The sequence below is a fragment of the Lagenorhynchus albirostris genome, chromosome 13 (assembly GCF_949774975.1).
Source record: "Lagenorhynchus albirostris chromosome 13, mLagAlb1.1, whole genome shotgun sequence".
NCBI classification, from domain to species: Eukaryota; Metazoa; Chordata; class Mammalia; order Artiodactyla; family Delphinidae; genus Lagenorhynchus; species Lagenorhynchus albirostris.
The window spans coordinates 54,066,996-54,086,496 of NC_083107.1; the positions used below are offsets into that span (position 1 = coordinate 54,066,996).

At 40.7% G+C, this 19,501-nt stretch overlaps 1 protein-coding gene across 1 annotated transcript in view; it reads left to right on the forward strand.

Annotated features, from left to right (window-relative positions):
- ABCG5 (ATP binding cassette subfamily G member 5) overlaps positions 1 to 15,831 on the forward strand; it is a 33,609-nt gene extending 17,778 nt beyond the window's left edge. The window contains exons 11-13 of the mRNA XM_060169285.1: positions 4,856 to 5,041; positions 14,723 to 14,835; positions 15,638 to 15,831. Of these exons, the coding sequence (XP_060025268.1) occupies positions 4,856 to 5,041; positions 14,723 to 14,835; positions 15,638 to 15,831 (493 nt within the window). The remainder of the gene's footprint in view (positions 1 to 4,855; positions 5,042 to 14,722; positions 14,836 to 15,637) is intronic.
- Positions 15,832 to 19,501: the final 3,670 nt, after the last annotated feature.

Sequence of the window (19,501 nt, forward strand, 5' to 3'; positions counted from 1 at the left end):
ACGCACCAGGGAATAACCTGTCCCGCATCCACTGCGGGGCCTGGCCTGAGGGGAGGGCTCTGGAGTAGCTGGGACCAGGTGCAGAGGCAGCGAGGCTGTCCACCCAGCTCAGCGTGGCTCCCAGGCTGCTGTAAGCTGGAGCGGCAACGCTGCCTGAGGTTTCATTTGACCGACCTGGGGCATCGTGGTTGGGCTGGGGTGACGGGGGGTGGAGGAATCAAGAGTGACTATGGGAAGAGGGCTTTGGAGAACCATGAAGCACCCCTGATGCTGGGTTTTGATTGATGGTTTGTAGACGGTGCTTTTTATTGCATAGAACATTTTACAGATGCAAATCTGAAAATGTGTAGAGTTATTTGTTGTCATAGGGAGATGTATCTTCCCTAATCCCTCTGGCTTTCCCTTAATAAAAGATGGGGGGAATCATCGGCATTCTGTGATTCCAGTAGTGAAAGGCGCCCAGCTTGTCCTTCCAAGAGGGGACGTCAGGCGGTTCTGGAGACACTGTCTTTCTTCAGGGCACTGGATTCACGGGCAGGTGCTTCCACCCATAACCAGTATAAAGACCCCGTGGTATGCGATGTGAATAATTATGATGAATCAAGGGAAATACAAGTAGAAGATAAGTGAGGGCCTGGTTTGAGCTCCAAGATGAAGAGTTAGGAGGTCTTATTGTGCAGACTCTTAGACGTTGTTGTCACCCTGGGGAGTGACAGAGGCAAAGCTGCTCGCTCTGGTTAGCAAGAGGGTGGACGCTCGCAACCAAGGGTGATGGCAGGGACCACACGGCCCTCCTTGCTGACCTTGATGAAGCCTCTTATCCTCCGACACTCAGGAACATGCTGAATCTCTGATCTGTGATGTACATAAACCACAGGCCCGTCTAGTTTAGGCGAAATGATCCAGGAGCAGATTTTTTTTAAGTGGCCGTTTTTGAGTAAGCCAAGGTTGGTTGGAAATTGAGAACCTTGTTAATTTAGAACCTTGCTCCTCAATGTGGCCCACGAAGCCCGGTGTCAGTGTTACCTTGGGGCTTGTTTAACCTGCAAAATCTCATGCCCAGCCCTGCTGAATTGGATTCCACATTTTACATGATCCCCCAGGTGATTTATATGCACTTTAGAATTCGCAAAGCACTGATTTTGAAGACCATATGATATTTGTAAAACTGCCCATGAGAAAGAGTTCTGTACGATTTTAGAAAACAGGGCGGTTTTAAACTAGGTTCAGTATTGTCATGACTCTTTTTGACAAAAGCATAATCATTTCTAGTGGTGGCAGCACAGCTGTTAGCAATGTAGTAAATACTTTGATTCAATGATACAAAAGTTTGTTGAATGCCTACTAGGTGCCAGGCACAGTGCCAGGTGCAGCTGCGGATTTAAAGGGGAGTAAACTGAAGGGGCTGCCCTCAAGCTTGCAGTTCTGAACTGAGACGGCCGTGAAAGCCGGAGTGTTTTCTGACTCTTAGCAGCACATCAGACTTGAACTCACTCAGTAGCAAAATCCGATCTGAACCAACGTGAGGTTCATTGTACTTTTCCCACAGCAACATTCCTGTTTAGTAGATATGTTACAGGTGGAGTCCCAGACCCCACTGCAGCAAGCATGGTCTACACAGTGTGAATGAAGTCTTTCCCAAATCTGTAAATTGCCACATTCCAAAACACATCTGGCCCTAAAGTATTTCAGATGATGGATTGTGGACATAAATCTCCAGGTGACTTTAATTCAAGAAAGTGTAAGATTAATATTATAAAGAAGCACAAACACGGTGCTGAGGAATATGATAACAAAGACGGCTGACACACGTGAGCACTTGCTTTTATGTCAGGCACTAAAAGGTTTAAATATATCAATTCATGTAATCCTTGGCACCATTCTATAAAGGTGGCATTATTAATTATCCTTGTTTGAAGACGAGGAAGCTGAGGCACCGATGGGGAATGTCTCTTCCCCATCTCACATTCATTATCACAGTGAATTACAAAGGAGACCAAGGGTCCATTTGGCTGGATGGGGAGAGGGACTCTCGGAGGCTTTATAAAGGAGAACTTGAGAGATGAGCAACATTTGAATAGATGGAAAAGGAGCAAGGGCGTTTCAGGGGAAGAAAGAGAAGGAGCATAGGTTCAGAAGCAAAAACACACAAGACCTTTCCAGAGAAAAAGTTCAGTTGTGCCGTGGGGAAAGGAGGATTGGAAGGAATAATGGAAAATATGACTGACAGCCTTGGAGCCTGGTAGGTGAGGTGCTGAATGCCAGGCTAAGGGGCTGAAGTGGATTAGATACCGGTACATAGTAGAGGATTTTGATCCCCAGGGAGTGACCCATCTGTGTTGGACTCGGGGGTGAGGCTGGCATCACTTTCGTCTCAGACTGGAGAGTTAGGGCAGAGAGGCTGAACAGCCCAGTGAGGAGCCTTGGTAACAGTCTGGGAAAGGCAGAGGCTCTGGTGAAGACAGCAGCAGTGGCAACAGAAAGGGGGTTTCACTTTGAAATGCTGGGAAAGTAGAATCGAACGGACTTAGAAATGGAATGGATTTGCTGGGGGGTAAAGAGAGTCATGGAGATGCCTGAGTTTTCAGCCTGGGAGGATGGGAAGGGGACGGTATCCTTATCAAGTTTGCGAGGAAAAAGAATGGATTTGGTTTTGAATATGTTGCATCTGGGATGCTACAGGACACCCAACAGGAGATGTCAGTCTGAGGCACAATAGGTTGGTGTAGAAAGAAAAGGCAAGAGGAGTGAGAGGAGAGGCCTGGGAATGGATTCTATAGGCGAGAATGTCAGGGAGGAAGCGGTCTGAGGGTGATACCTTAAGAGGCACATTCAGAGGGTGGGAAGAGGGAAGCAATCTGGCGAGAGAGGCAGAGAGGTGGTTAGAGTGGTGGAAAGAGAAGCAGGATCGGGCAGTGTCAGAGAAGGCAAGAGAGGAGGGAGTTTCACGAAGGTGTAGTGAACCCATTCAGTACTGCAGAGGTTCAAGGAGGTGAGGCATAGGTTTAGGAGGTCACTGGTGGTCTTCCATAAAAGAGGTTCAGTAGAGTGGTGGGGGTGCCAGTCAGGTTTACCAGGGAACAAGGAGTGAGATGGGAGAAGCAGGTGCTGTTTGAGAAGCTTGGTGGTACAGGAGAGGATAAAGAGGGGGCAGTTGCTTAAAAGGTTACCAGACTCAAGGAGTGGTTATTTTACAATACGGTAAGTAAGACCATTAGGGAAAACCATTAGATTGAGAGTAGATGAAACTACAGAAAAGTTGGGTAAGTCGCAGATCAAGTTTCCAGATTAGACCAAGGCAAAAATAGGAAAATCAGATTAACATAGTACCAAGGATGCAAGTAGACAGGATAAAGCTTGGCAAAGATGGGGGAAGAGATAGAGACAGGGAGAAAGAGAGGAGATGCAAAGTAGGGAAGATAAAGATAGAAATTCACAAAATGGGAGGTAAATCCATCTGCTGAGCACTGGGGAGAGAGTTTGAAGTTCCCTGGGAAGAGAGCGTAGTTTAAAGTAGAAGTTTTTATTAGCCATGATGGGATATGACATTGGAACCCAATAAGCAATGAGGAAGAATTAGGGGTCCAGGAATCAGCTGAGGCAAAGTGGCAGAATGGATCCAATTAGCACAGCTTAATTGAGAGAGCAAGGTCCCCAGGTGGGGAATTGGTAAGGCAAAGAATAGCAGAAGGGATGAGGATCTGAGGCATTGAGGGCTTTGGGGAAATGGGAGACGGGAGGAGGCCATGATCAGAAGGGGCATTTTCAGAATGTGAAACCTTGGACATGCAACAGTTTTGAGTAACAAGTAACATTTAAATCCAAGACATAGTGAGTGATCAAGATTAGGTGGGTGGAGCCACTGGAATTGATCAGGTGACCTAATTAGGAGGCACTGGTGTTGATGGATTATCAAGGTTAAAAACCTTGAGGATAATGATGGTGGACAGGAGTGCAAAACTGACCCTGGTCTAAAAGCTACAAAATCATCAAAGGTGAGAAAATGTCTTAAAAGTCACAGAGGACTGCCTTGAGGCAGAGAATTAGTAGTATAAGCCAACTTCCTGATTTGTATAGGAGGAAAGGCAGACGGCCTTGAAGAGTGGTAGGGAGGGGTGAGGGTAAGACATGCCAACTTCTCTTACTTACTCTACAAATGGAAGAAAGAGCAGCCATGTCTAAGGGTTGTTGAGGACGTGCTATCACCAGGGAAATGTTATTTGGTGAAAGGAATGTAAGAGGTTAAGGGGCATGGATATAGAGTAGCTGGTTTACAAGAACATGAAGGTCAAATCAGTGGAAGGGGTTGGTAGAATAAAAGACAAGAATGGAATGGAACAGGCCTGGGGAGGGCTAATCCACTGGAGGATGAAAGCAGTGAAGGGTTTTCACGCTGGCAGTAACCCCAGGTAACAAGGATGAGGTTCAGGGAAGGAGGGGCTGAGAAGCAGGTTGGGTGAGTCCTCAGCATTAGGGTAGTAGGCTAGCTAGGGTGGGAGCAGTGCCAGCCAGGCAGAATGTGGTTGCTTATGGAGAAGCCTGGACAGTTCAGCCCTACTTACTGCAGTTGGTTGTGACCATCCTCTGAGTATTAGTATTTTTCTGTGAGAGCTGAGGGGCTGTAAAAAGGAAAAGGTGGCTCCATTGACTTGGGGCCAACAGAAACAATTTGAGGGACTAAATGGCCTCAAATGTTGGCCCTGTTCCGAAAAGGCCTTTCAAAGGGGAGTTTGGCCTGCCCTGCAGACTCTCCCCACCCACTTAACCACCATGGATTTATCCACAGAAGTCAAGTGTGGAATTTTTCTTAAATGATAACCCTTGGAGAGGAACTAAAGACCTTATGTTTTTCTAGGACTCTGGCCTTATACCCTGAGGCTGCAAGATTTGGATATTTCTCTGCTGCTATCTTGGCCCCCCACTTAATTGGTGAATTTCTAACTCTTGTGCTACTTGGTGTGGTCCAAAACCCAAATGTGGTCAACAGCATGGTGGCCCTGCTCTGCATTGCTGGGGTGCTTGTGGGCTCTGGATTCCTGAGGTAAGATCTGATAATTCAAATGATTTAGACTGGCATGATTTGATGTTAATGATCACCTCATAATGATTATTATAAGGCGTTACAGAGAAGCTCTGTGTGATACTGTGATACTCTATCACCTTACAGTCCAGAGTACTTATAGTGCTTCCTAGTCAGTATTGCTTAGACTTTGAACTGTTCATTATTTGTTAAATAAAACGTCTTCAGAATGAGAATCAGGAAATGATGATTGAAGCATGTTATCACATGTCATAAGCCATTATAACAAGAGGAGGAAAACCAAGCTGTCCTCCAGAAATACTCACAGCCTATTACAGGCTAAATAGCATGCATTTGGTTCATTTCTTCCCTGGCACTGTTGAGTTTCTATTCCAGCTCTCAATTCTCAGTTACTTTAAGAAAGTAAGAATAGTCAGATAAGAAAAGGGGCTGCAGGATAAAAGACTGCTCAAGAAAGCATCAGGACTAGAAGGACACACACCAAATGTAAACAGTAGTTATCTCTGGGTGATACTTATTTTAATTTTCTTGATATTTTCCTATATTTTGTGAATTTTCTATAATGGACAAGCATTACTTTATAACCAAGAAAAAATATATGTACACATACATACATATTGTATATTTTTTTAAAGTAGCAGGAAGGGCAGAAAATTTTAGAAGGGTGAAAGTGGTTTCAGGTGGGTGATGTGAGTGGGATCCAGTAAGTAAACTATGGGTCCCTGAGAAAATGTGAAGACAGCTCTGTTTCTTTGACTTAAAAATCAAAGAAAAGGGCCTGGAGACCTTCAAGATGGCAGAGGAGTAAGACGTGGAGATCACCCTCCTCCCCACAAATACATCAGAAATACATCTACATGTGGAACAACTCCTACAGAACACCTACTGAATGCTGGCAGGAGACCTCAGACTTCCCAAAAGGCAAGGAACTTCCCATGTACCTGGCCATGTGGCTGACAAGGTCTTGGTGCTCTGGCCAGGTGTCAGGCCTGTGCCTCTGAGGTGGGAGAGCTGAGTTCAGGACACTGGTCCACCAGAGACCTCCCGGCTCCATGTAATGTCAAACGGTGAAGACTCTCAGAGATCTCCATCTCAGTGCTAAGACCCAGCTCCACTCAACAACCAGCAAGCTACAGTTTTGGATACCCTATGCCAAACAACTAGCAAGACAGGAATACAGCCCCACCCTTTAGCGGAGAGGCTGCCTAAAATCATGATAATGTCACAGACACCCCAAAACACACCACTGGACACGTTCCTGCCCACCAGAAAGACGATCCTCATCCACCAGAACACAGACATCAGTTCGCTCCACCAGGAAGCCTCCACAACCCACTGAACCAACCTTAGTCACTGGGGACAGACACCAAAAACAACGGGAACTACAAAGCTGCAGCCTGCAGCCTGTGAAAAGGAGACCCCAAACACAGTAAGTTAAGCAAAATGAGAAGACAGAGAAACACACAGCAGATGAAGGAGCAAGGTAAAAACCCACCAGACCGAACAAATGAAGAGGAAATAGGCAGTCTACCTGAAAAAGAATTCAGAGTAATGATAGTAAAGATGATCCAAAGTCTTGGAAATAGAATGGAGAAAATATAAGAAACATTTAACAAGGACCTAGAAGAACTAAAGAGCAAACAAACAATGGTGAACAACACAATAAATGAAATTAAAAATTCTCAAGAAGGAATCAATAGCAGAATAACTGAGGCAGAAGAACGGATAAGTGACCTGGAAGATAAAATAGTGGAAATAACTACCGCAGAGCAGAATAAAGAAAAAACAATGAAAAGAATTGAGGACAGTCTCAGGGACCTCTGGGACAACATTAAACACACCAACATTCGAATTATAGGGGTCCCAGAAGAAGAGAAAAAGAAAGGGTCTGAGAAAATATTTGAAGAGATTATAGTTGAAAACTTCCCTAATATGGGAAAGGAAATAGTCAAGTCCAGGAAGTGCAGAGAGTCCCATACAGGATAAATCCATGGAGAAGCACACCAAGACAAATATTAATCAAACTATCAAAAATTAAATACAAAGAAAGAATATTAAAAGCAGCAAGGGAGAAGCAACAAATAACATACAAGGGAATCCCCATAAGGTTAACAGCTGATCTTTCAGCAGAAACTCTGAAAGCCAGAAGGGAGTGGCAGGACATATATAAAGTGATGAAAGGGAAAAACCTACAACCCAGAATACTCTACCCAGCAAGGATCTCACTCAGATTCAATGGAGAGATTAAAACCTTCACAGACAAGCAAAAGCTAAGAGAATTCAGCACCACCAAACAAGCTCTACAATAAATGCTAAAGGAACTTTTCTATGCAGGAAACACAAGAGAAGGAAAAGACTTACAATAACAAACCCAAAACAATTAAGAAAATGGTAAAAGGAACATACATATAAATAACTACCTTAAATGTAAATGGATTAAATGCTCCCACCAAAAGACACAGACTGGCTGAATGGATACAAAAAAAGACCCGTATATACGCTGTCTACAAGAGTCTCACTTCAGACCTAGGGACACATACAGACTGAAAGTGAGGGGATGGAAAAAGATATTCCATACAAATGGAAATCAGAAGAAAGCTGGAGTAGCAATTCTCATATCAGACAAAATAGACTTTAAAATAAAGACTATTAGAAGAGACAAAGAAGGACACTACATAATGATCAAGGGATCAATCCAAGAAGAAGATATAACAATTGTAAATATTTACGCACCCAACATAGGAGCACCTCAGTAAATAAGGCAAATGCTAACAGCCATAAAAGGGGAAATAGACAGTAACACAATCATAGTAGGGGACTTTAACACCCCACTTTCACCAATGGACAGATCATCCAAAATGAAAATAAATAAGGAAACACAAGCTTTAAATGATACATTAAACAAGATGGACTTAATTGATATTTATAGGACATTCCATCCAAAAACAACAGAATACACTTTCTTCTCAAGTGCTCATGGAACATTCTCCAGGATACATCATATCTTGGGTCACAAATCAAGCCTTGGTAAATTTAAGAAATTTGAAATTGTATCAAGTATCTTTTCCGACCACAACGCTATGAGACTAGATATCAATTACAGGAAAAAAACTGTAAAAAATACAAACATATGGAGGCTAAACAATATGCTACTAAATAGCCAAGAGATTACTGAACAAATCAAAGAGGAAATCAGAAAATACCTAGAAACAAATGACAATGAAAACACGACAACCCAAAACCTATGGGATGCAGCAAAAGCAGTTCTAAGAGGGAAGTTGATAGCAATACAATCCTACCTCAAGAAACAAGAAACTCTCAAATAAACAACCTAACCTTACAACTAAAGCAATTAGAGAAAGAAGAACAAGAAAACCCCAAGGTTAGCAGAAGGAAAGAAATCATAAAGATCAGATCAGAAATAAATGAAAAAGAAATGAAGGAAATGATAGTAAAGATCAATAAAACTAAAAGCTGGCTCTTTGAGAAGAGAAACAAAATTGATAAACCATTAGCCAGACTCATCAAGAAAAAAAGGGAGAAGAACTGAAATCAACAGAATTAGAAATGAAAAAGGAGAAGTAACACCTGACACTGCAGAAATACAAAGGATCATGAGAGATTACTACAAGCAACTCTATGCCAATAAAATGGACAACCTGAAAGAAATGGACAAATTCTTGGAAAAGCACAACCTCCCGAGACTGAACCAGGAAGAAATAGAAAATATAAACAGACCAATCACAAGCACTGAAATAGAAACTGTGATTAAAAATCTTCCAACAAACAAAAGCCCAGGACCAGATGGCTTCACAGGCGAATTCTATCAAACATTTAGAGAAGAGCTAACACCTGTCCTTCTCAAACTCTTCCAAAATGTGGCAGGAGGAACACTCCCAAACTCATTCTACGAGGTCACCATCACCCTGATACCAAAACCAGACAAAGGTGTCACAAAGAAAGAAAACTACAGGCCAATATCACATAGATGAACATAGATTCAAAAATCCTCAACAAAATACTAGCAAACAGACTCCAACAGCACATTAAAAGGATCATGCACCATGATCAAGTGGGGTTTATCACAGGAATGCAAAGATTCTTCAATATACGCAAATAAATCAATGTGATAAACCATATTGACAAACTGAAGGAGAAAAACCATCATCTCAATAGATGCAGAAAAAGCAGGCATAGAGGGAACTTACCTCAACATAATAAAGGCCATATTTGACAAACCCACAGCCAACATAGTTCTCAATGGTGAAAAACTGAAACCATTTCCTCTAAGATCAGGAACAAGACAAGGTTGTCCACTCTCACCACTATTATTCAACATAGTTTTGGAAGTTTTAGCTACAGTAATCAGAGAAGAAAAAGAAATAAAAAGAATCCAAATAGGAAAAGAAGAAGTAAAGCTGTCACTCTTTGCAGATGACATGATACTATACATAGAGAATCCTAAAGATGCTACCAGAAAACTACTAGAGCTAATCAATGAATTTGGTAAAGTATCAGGATACAAAATTAATGCACAGAAATCTCTTGCATTCCTATACACTAATGATGAAATATCTGAAAGAGAATTTAAGGAAACAGTCCCATTTACTGCTGCAATGGAAAGAATAAAATACCTAGGAATAAACCTACCTAAGGAGACAAAAGACCTGTATGCAGAAAACTATAAGACACTGATGAAAGAAATTAAAGATGATACCAACAGAGGGAGAGATATACCATGTTCTTGGATTGAAAGAATCAATATTGTGAAAATGACTATACTACCCAAAGCAATCTACAGATTCAATGAAATCCCTATCAAATTGCCAGTGGCATTTTTCACAGAACTAGAATAAAAAAAATTCATAATTTGTATGGACACAGAGAAGACCCCGAATAGCCAAAGCAGTCTTGAGGGAAAAAAACGGAGCTGGAGGAATCAGGATCCCGGACTTCAGACTATAGTACAAAGCTACAGTAATCAAGACAGTATGGTACTGGTGGAAAAAAAATATATATATATATCTCAATGGAACAGCATAGAAAGCCCAGAGATAAACCCACGCACATATGGTCACCTTATTTTTGATAAAGGAGGCAAGAATATACAATGCAGAAAAGACAGCCTCTTCGATAAGTGCTGCTGGGAAACTGGACAGCTCCATGTAAAAGAATGAAATTAGAACACTCCCTAACACCATACACAAAAATAAACTCAAAGTGGATTAAAGACCTAAATGTAAGGCCAGACACTATCAAACTCTTAGAGGAAAACATAGGCAGAACACTCTATGACATAAATCCCAGCAAGATCTTTTTTTTTTTTTGCGGTACACGGGCCTCTCACTGTTGTGGCCTCTCCCGTTGCGGAGCACAGGCTCCGGACGAGCAGGCTCAGCGGCCATGGCTCACAGGCCCAGCCGCTCCGTAGCATGTGGGATCCTCCCGGACCGGGGCACGAACCCACGTCCCCTGCATTGGCAGGCGGACTCTCAACCACTGCACCACCAGGGAAGCCCTCAGCAAGATCCTTTTTGACCCACCTCCTAGAGAATGGAAATAAAAACAAAAATAAACAAATGGGACCTAAAGAAACTTAAAAGCCTTTGCACAGCAAAGGAAACCATAAACAAGACAAAAAGACAACCCTCAGAATGAGAGAAAATATTTGCAAATGAATCAACGGACAAAGGATTAATCTCCAAATTTTACAAGCAGCTCATGCAGCTCAATATCAAAAAAACAAACAAACCAATCCAAAAATGGGCAAAAGACCTAGACATTTCTCCAAAGATATACAGATTGCCAACAAACACATGAAAGGGTGCTCAACATCACTAATCATTAGAGAAATGCAAATCAAAACTATAATGAGGTATCACCTCACACCAGTCAGAATGGCCACTATCAAAAAATCTACAAACAATAAATGCAGGAGAGGGTGTGGAGAAAAGGGAACCCTCTTGCACTGTTGGTGAGAATATAAATTTATACAATCACTATGGAGAACAGTATGGAGGTTCCTTAAAAAACTAAAAATAGAATTACCATAGGACCCAGCAATCCCACTACTGGGCATATACCCTGAGAAAACCATAATTCAAAAAGAGTCATGTACCACAATGTTCACTGCAGCTCTATTTACAATAGCCAGGACATGGAAGCAACCTAAGTGTCCATCGACAGATGAATGGATAAAGATGTGGCACATATATACAATGGAATATTACTCAGTCATAAAAAGAAACGAAAATGAGTTATTTGTAGTGAGGTGGATGGACCTAGAGTCTTGTCATACAGAGTGAAGTAATTCAGAAAGAGAAAAACAAATACCGTATGCTAACACATATATATGGAATCTAAAAAGAAAGGTTCTGAAGAACCTAAGGGCAGGACAGGAATAAAGACGCATACATAGAGAATGGACTTGAGGACATGGGGAGGGGGAAGGGTAAGCTGGGACGAAGTGAGAGAGTGGCATGGACATATATACACAACCAAATGTAAAACAGATAGCTAGTGGGAAGCAGCTGCATAGCACAGGGCGATCAGCTCAGTCCTTTGTGACCACCTAGGGGGGGGGATAGGGAGGGTGGGAGGGAGACGCAAGAGGGAGGAGATATGGGGTTATATGTACACGTATAGCTGATTCACTTTGTTATACAGCAGAAACTAACCCACCATTGTAAAGCAATTATACTCCAATAAAGATGTTTTAAAAAATCAAAGAAAAAAGCTATTGAGCAGCTATTGTATGTAATCATATTTGTTTAATTAACTCTCAGAGCAATCCACGTTCAGTTAAGAAAACTAAGCTCAGACTTGACTTTGTTCTGATCACACGCTGTGAAGACTCTCCGGGGAGCCGCACCGACCCTGGAGTCAGAGTCTTTCTCCTACCACTTAGTTGCCAAGTGACCATTGGCAAGTTACTTTTCTACCTAAATTAGTTTCCTCATTTATAAAATGGAGATAATGATCTCAGCCCCACCTGCCTCAAGGGATCATGAGACTGGAATGAGATCAGCAACGTGGAAACACTTCATGAACTGTAGTGAGTTATTATAAAGCCAAGTGAGTTCGTTTTGAACAGTCAGGGAGGATATTTTTTTACAGTGACACCATTACATTGTATTTGTCTATGTTGCTTAATTGGCTTGTTAGCATCTATGAAAAATGCACAGATAAGATCACCCCAATGGCATGGGATCAAGCCAGCAAATTACAGACCCAATCTTCAGCACCATCTCCTCTTTCATATTTGAAACATGTGCTCCAATCAGTCTGGCACTATTTCACGTATTTGGTTTATAGGAAAGGGGATTGATTATTCTTGAGAGGGGGGCAGTGGCCAACATTATCAAAATGCTGTTGGGTTCTTTGCAAGATCTCAACATCCCAAAGCTTCACCTGGGTTCTGCTCCATCACTGGGGTGAAAGTGCGCTCCTGAAGGCCCCACATCAACCTCCTAGTCATTGAGTTTATGTATTTTCCCTCAAGTCATCATCTTTCCTGACTGAGTGCCTGCAACATGTGCACTTTTGGCTGTCTCTTCCTTTAAACACAAGTGGAAATAGCTTTGTTGTTCTTTCTGCTTACAAAATAATGCAAGTTCTTAGGGGGAGAAATGCACACAATACAGAAATGTATAAGGAAGTTAAGTAGAAGTTACCTGAAGTATCACAACCCAGAGTTAAATTTTGTTGTGTATTTTGCTAGACTTTTATATAATCTTTAATTCAAATGAGCTCATACTATTGTGAAGGAGTAAGGTATGCATGCTTTTCCCCCCTTTTAACAATGTAATGTAGATGGTCCCACATCAGTAAATTTAGATCTGTGGTTCCTCCCTCTTGGATGTACTGCAAGGATTGCTGTGACACAGCCTAGCTCTCCTCCTGTGTCTTTCACAGATCCATTTGTCCCCCCTCTGCCGCCTGCACAAAGCCTGGCTGTTGTTCCCTTGGCAGGGCGAGCTCTCTCTGAAAGCCCCCTATGTTGGGTCTCACAGCCCATCACATGCTGCTCAGTTGCAGTCAGCCTCTTGAGGGCAGCAGCTGTGTCTCATTCATCATTATAGCTCTTCTCAGTGGCTGGCCCAAGGCCTTTAACCAATTAGGTTTGCCAAAAATATTTGGATTGAGTGAATAAATGAATGACTACTCTCTCTTCTTGGACTGCCTACACACTGGATCAGTCACCAAATCACGTTGGTTTTCTTCTCTGATGTCAAATCACAGATGCACGTGGAGCTTTTGAGTTTGCCTTGTGTGGTATGGTACAAGATGAAGACACATGGTTCCCACCTCACACTCTAGCCATCTGGGCAGCCATCTTCTCATGGCCATCATCCTCTTACAAGCCTTTGTCATCTCATCCTTGAACTTCTGCTGTAGCCTGCTCTCTTTTTTGCTGTTCCTACTCTACTCTTATTCTGGTCCATCCTACTTGCTGGTGCCACTTTAATTTTCTTAAGTCATTGATTGCAATGTGACTTTTATCATGGTCCTTCAATGTCAACTGCCTGCAAGGCCCTGAAGTAGCCGGTTCATGGCTACCATTCCAAACTCACCTCCCACTGCTCCCACTTCGGATCCTCTGCCTTTCTAGTCCATCCAGTCCCACATGCCTGTGCTCATACCATTCTGCCTTCCTAGAGTGTCCTTCCTCTGCCCCTACATCCTCCCCAGACTCCGATCTGTCCTTTCCAGTTAGCAGCCTCTCAATGTGGCTAATTCAATTTTGTGCCTCAGAAAATTGCCAATAACTGAAAGTCATGGAGTTTGGGGATCACTTGGTGAAACCATAAATACTAAATACAAGAATGTCACAGACATGTAGTACTGGTTTTCTGTACTTTCTAAGCACAAATTGTTCACTACTGTATTTTTATAGCCTTGAGAATGTATAGTTTATGTCTCCCAACTACATTATGAGTCTTTAGGGGTAGGATACTTCTTTCAAATTCCGTAAGCACCTAGAACTAGTGCCTCGCAAATAGAAAGAATGTAATACATATTTGTTGGTTGATAAAAGCTACTGAGTGAACTAAGAAGGCCACAGGGTCAGCATGAAGTTTCTCCTGAAACAGGTTTCACAACGAATGTCTGCTTTTCTCACCATCCTTTTCCCCTTGTATTATAGTTTAGTTCTCACTTCATACATTAGCACCTCAAATCTGTTTAATCACAAACATCCTCCTCTAATGTGGTGTGTTGTTTTCTTTTATATCAATGGTGCTTACCAATAAAATTAGACAACAATCCATCATTAGGGGTGTGTTAAATTAAGGTTCCTACTATAATGGATCACCAAGTTGCGATTAAAAATGATGGTGTGTTATGCTTACTGACTTGAAAGGATGTCTGAGGCATACGTTTGTTTGAAAAAGCAGGTTAGGAAAGAGGATGAGGAGTTTAATTCCATTTATGTAAAATGTTATAAATACACATTACATATATCACCAAAATGTTAACAATAGTTATTTCTGGGCAGTGGTATTTCTTTATACTTCTCAGTGTAGTTTGAAGTTTTTCTAGTGAACATATTTTTATAATGAGAGATGAAAAACTATGTATCTTCCTGTTGGGAAACATAAGGGTTGCCTTTCTTTTCATTTGGTAGGACTGCTACCAGAGCCTATTGAAGTTCATCTTTCTTTCTTTTTGCTTTTTCTTAAGAAACACAGAAGAAATGCCCCTTCCTTTTAAAATCTTCAGTTATTTTACATTCCAAAAATATTGCTGTGAGATTCTTGTAGTCAATGAGTTCTATGGCCAGAATTTCACTTGTGGTAAGTACTCAATTTTGGAATTTATTTTTACATATTAGTTTGAAAAAAACAATTCCTTGAGGGAAATGTATTTTTTAAGTAAATGCTATATTGTAAAAGAGATTTAAAACTTTGTTTTGAAGAGTCTAACATTTTCTCTGATTTTGAAAATAATAAGCAGTAGTCAAGTTAGTCACTTGTCAAAGGTCAGTAGCTTAAGGGCACTCCGATGTTTTTAGAAAATGATAGACTTAATGTATACTGAGGTAAACTCTAGTATATTCTGGATGGATCAGTTCCTATACCTACTGAACAGGTTGAAGCAGGCTGCAGTGGCTTCTTCTTCCCCCAAATGTACAGAGTATGTAGCTGAGTGAAGCCATTTTTGGCAAAAATCTGTTCCCTAATCCCACAAGAGGGCAGTGGGAGCACAGCAAGGCCCTCCTGGCCATTGGAAATCCCAGGCCACTCTGTGAAGACACCTAAAGAACAGGGCAGAATTTAGTAGTCGTTTTATCTATCTTTAGGTGATAACATTAGTAACCTTGGGATATTCAGTGCTAAGTGATCATAATTTTTATTAGTACTATGGTGCTGAATATACACCCAAAATGGAAACAAACCCATTTCCATCTTCAAGGCCCCCAACACTCACTATTGCTTCATCTAATAATGAATTCTGGGCTCTCTAAAATTTCCTGTATCTTCATGAAGAAGAGTACTTAGCAGACTGCTGAGCATTTAGTGGGCATCTGATAAATACGTGTTGATTAAATTACCTTGCAAGTACCATATTTGACATTGTCAATCTTTTCCCTGGCAGGCAACTCAAATGGTTCTATGTCAACTAATCCAATGTGTGCCTTCATTCAAGGAATTCAGTTCATTGAGAGAACCTGCCCAGGTGCAACGTCCAGATTCACAGCCAACTTTCTGATTTTGTATTCATTTATCCCAGTTCTTGTCATCCTAGGAATAATTGTTTTTAAAATCAGGGATTATCTCATTAGCAGATAGTAAAGAACATTGCTGCGAAATGGAACTTAAGCTCCTAGATGTACATGACTGCTTTGAATTTCTGAAATAAGAATGTTACGTGATTCTTAGTAGTACCTCGTAAGACTTTTAACCATTAAGACTCCCTGTGCCCCTTGGATCCATGCAGGCCTTGAATGCTATTCCAGGAGGGACATGTGGTATTTGGAAATTGTGACTGAGCTGGTCCAAAGATGTTCATAATAATTCATAAAGTTATGGGAGACTAATGTGACTATTTGTTTTCTTTGTTCTAGACACAGAAAAATAGGTCAGTTAAAGCTTATGCTTACATTTGATAAAGGCTTTGGTAAAAAAAGAAAACATTTGAATGATTATAAGTAACAGAAAAAGTTGTGGTTTGATTGAAGCAAAGCATCACGCAGAATTAGGTAAGAATGCTTTCATTTTCATTTAAAAACCCTATTTACGTGCACATGTCTACATAAGTTAACTGATCACATGGAGAGGATGTTGGACAGACGTTGGATAAAGACCCCTGACACAGAGCAGCCACTCATTTTACTGATGGTTAAAATGAAAAATGGCAGAAGTGGGCTGAACTGAGAACAGCACACTAGACAAAAAGATTAGTTTGCTAGTTTTCACTTTCTGCTTAGTTTACTTATAAAATTAAAAGTAAATGTTACTAAAGTATATGCACTGAGAAATGACATTTTTAAGGTTGGAGAGCAGCTGTTATTTAAAGTCCACATAGAAAAGATGCTCAATTGACACAACATTTACACTAAGAACAGAATCACACACTAGGAATTCATGTTCTTGAATTGTAAAGAGAAAGAATGCTGATAAATGTATATTTTTAGGGATTAAATTATGTATATAGATTATTAAAAGTGGGTTCTGGACTAAATGATCTTTCTGATCTCCAAGTAATTCATGTACAAGTCTGAAGTGAAACTGTCTTCATGTTACCATGGTAACTTTGAGTGAGAATATCTTAGATAATACATGAACTTGTTCAGTTACTGTGACCTAACGTGTAATGAATGATAAATTATAGTATTTGAAAGATCTCACATTATAGTGGGAAAGATCATTTCATTAAGGAAACCACAGTAAAATCCTATTTCTTAGAACAGTATTTAAGGATCTGCAGACATTGGTAAAGTACCAGAATAGTATTGTCAATTTTTATAAAAGGTCTTTGACACGGATGATTATGGTATAATAGTTACATAATGTCTTACAGATTATATATGTCACATCAGTTATAGACAATTCTGGAGATGATAATCTATTAAAGTAGTTCAAAGAGAGTCCCACAGGAACCTCTTTTGAAATCACTGATTTCAACTTACTAAAGATATGGGTGTACAATGTAAGTGGAAACACTTTCTACTATTCATATGCAGATGAATTTCATTCTAGCTCAGAAACACTTGGAAAATTGACATAGCACGTGACTTCAAGCTATTAAATGTTAGTGATACCGTAATCTTAGAAAAACACAATGACTTTCAACATGTGACAGTTTGTCTCAGTCAAAAATGGACAGTGGGGCTTCCCTGGTGGCACAGTGGTTGAGAGTCCACCTGCCGATGCAGGGGATACGGGTTCGTGCCCCGGTCCGGGAAGATCCCACATGCCGCGGAGCGGCTGGGCCCGTGAGCCATGGCCACTGAGCCTGCATGTTCGGAGCCCGTGCTCCGCAACGGGAGAGGCCACAACAGTGAGAGGCCTGCGTACCACAAAAAAAAAAAAAAAAAAAAAAAAAAAAAAAGGACAGTGATGTATAAGAAAATCAAAATATATAATAAAAATTCCTATTCCCACCAAGTCAGTGAAACTTCTGAGATCAAAACGTTCCCTGTTGATTTAAAGGGAGTTCTTTCTCCACAGCACTCAAGCAGGGTGCCTGTCTGCTCCTAAGACTGCAGTTCCTTGTAGACATGGTGAAATTGTTTTCCAGAGTGCTGGAACCACATGCATTGTAACTAGTTTAGGAAGTCGTATTTCACTACAATAACCAGGTAGTTTGCTATCCACTTGGATACCACTCATCAATCTTGGTGTTCTTGAGGTTAGTAAGTGTGCTTATTTGAAGCTGGGTGCATGGCATATTAGAGTCAACATATTTTATAGTGGAAATGGAAGAACAGAGAATAAATTACTTTCCTGTTTAATGACAGCAATTATGCTTACTCCAACTGAACTTGGCTAGCAGATACACAAGTCTCCAGGAGTCTGAAGGCTTCTTAAAAGCTATTCCACCTTGGAAATGATCTTAGTTATTACTAACTCATGCAGTCTTGGCCTGCTTGTTGATAGACTATTTCCTTAAATTTGCCTATTCTTCAAAAAGTTATACTCAAAGTAAGTATGTCAGAATCACCAGAGGTGCTGATGAAAAATGCAGATTACTGAGCCCCATTCCAGACCCACTGATTCAGGATCTCTGGGTGTGGGGACTCAGGAATGTGCATTTTCTTTTTTTTCTTTTTATAAAAATTGAAATATAGTTGATTTACAGTGTTGTGTTAACTTCTGCTGTACAGCAAAGTGATTCAGTTATACATATATATACATTCTTTTTTATATTCTTTTCCATTATCGTTTATCACAGATACTGAATATAGTTCTCTGTGCTATACAGTAGAACCTTGTTGTTTATCCATTCTGTATATAAAAGCTTACATCTGCTAACTCCAACTTCCCACTCCATCCCTCCCCAACCCCTACCCCTTGGCAACCACCAGTGCCCTCTGTTTGTGATTCTCTTTCTATTTCATAGATAGGTTCATTTGTGTCATATTTTATTTTTTTTTAAATTTATTTTTTATTGAAGTATAGTTGAATTACAATGTTGTGTTAACTACTGCTGTATAGCAAAGTGACTCAGTTATACATATATATATACATTCTTTTTCATATTCTTTTGCATTATGGTTTATCACAGGATATTGAATATAGTTCCCTGTGCTATACAGTAGGACCTTGTTGTTTATCCATTTTGTATATACCAGTTTTCATCTGCTAACCCTAAACTTCCAATCCAACCCTCTCCCAGCCCCTCCTCCTTGGCAACCACCAGTCTATTCTCTATGTCCCTGATTCTGTTTCTATTTCATAGATAGGTTCATTTGTGTCGTATTTTAGATTCTACATATATATGATATCATATATTTGTCTTTCTCTTTCTGACTTCACTTAGTATGATAATCTCTGCAAATGGTATTATTTCATTCTTTTTTATGGCTGAGTAGTATTCCATTGTATATATGTACCACATCTTTATCAATTCATCTGTTGATGGACATTTAGGTTGTTTCCATGTCTTGGCTATTGTGAACAGTGCTGCTATGAACATATGGGTGCATGTATCTTTTTGAATTATAGTTTTGTCTGGATATATGCCCAGGAGTGGGATTGCTGGATCATATGGTAATTCTATTTTCAGTTTTCTGAGGGACCTCCATACTGTTTTCCACAGTGGCTGCACCAACTTACATTCTCACCAACAGTGTAGGAGGGTTCTCTTTTTTCCACCCCCACTCCAGCATTTGTTATCTGTAGACTTTTAAATGATGGCCATTCTGACCAGTGTGAGGTGGTATTTCATTGTAGTTTTTTTGATTTGCATATCTTTAAAAATTAGCGATGTTGAGCATCTTTTCATGTGCCTATTGAT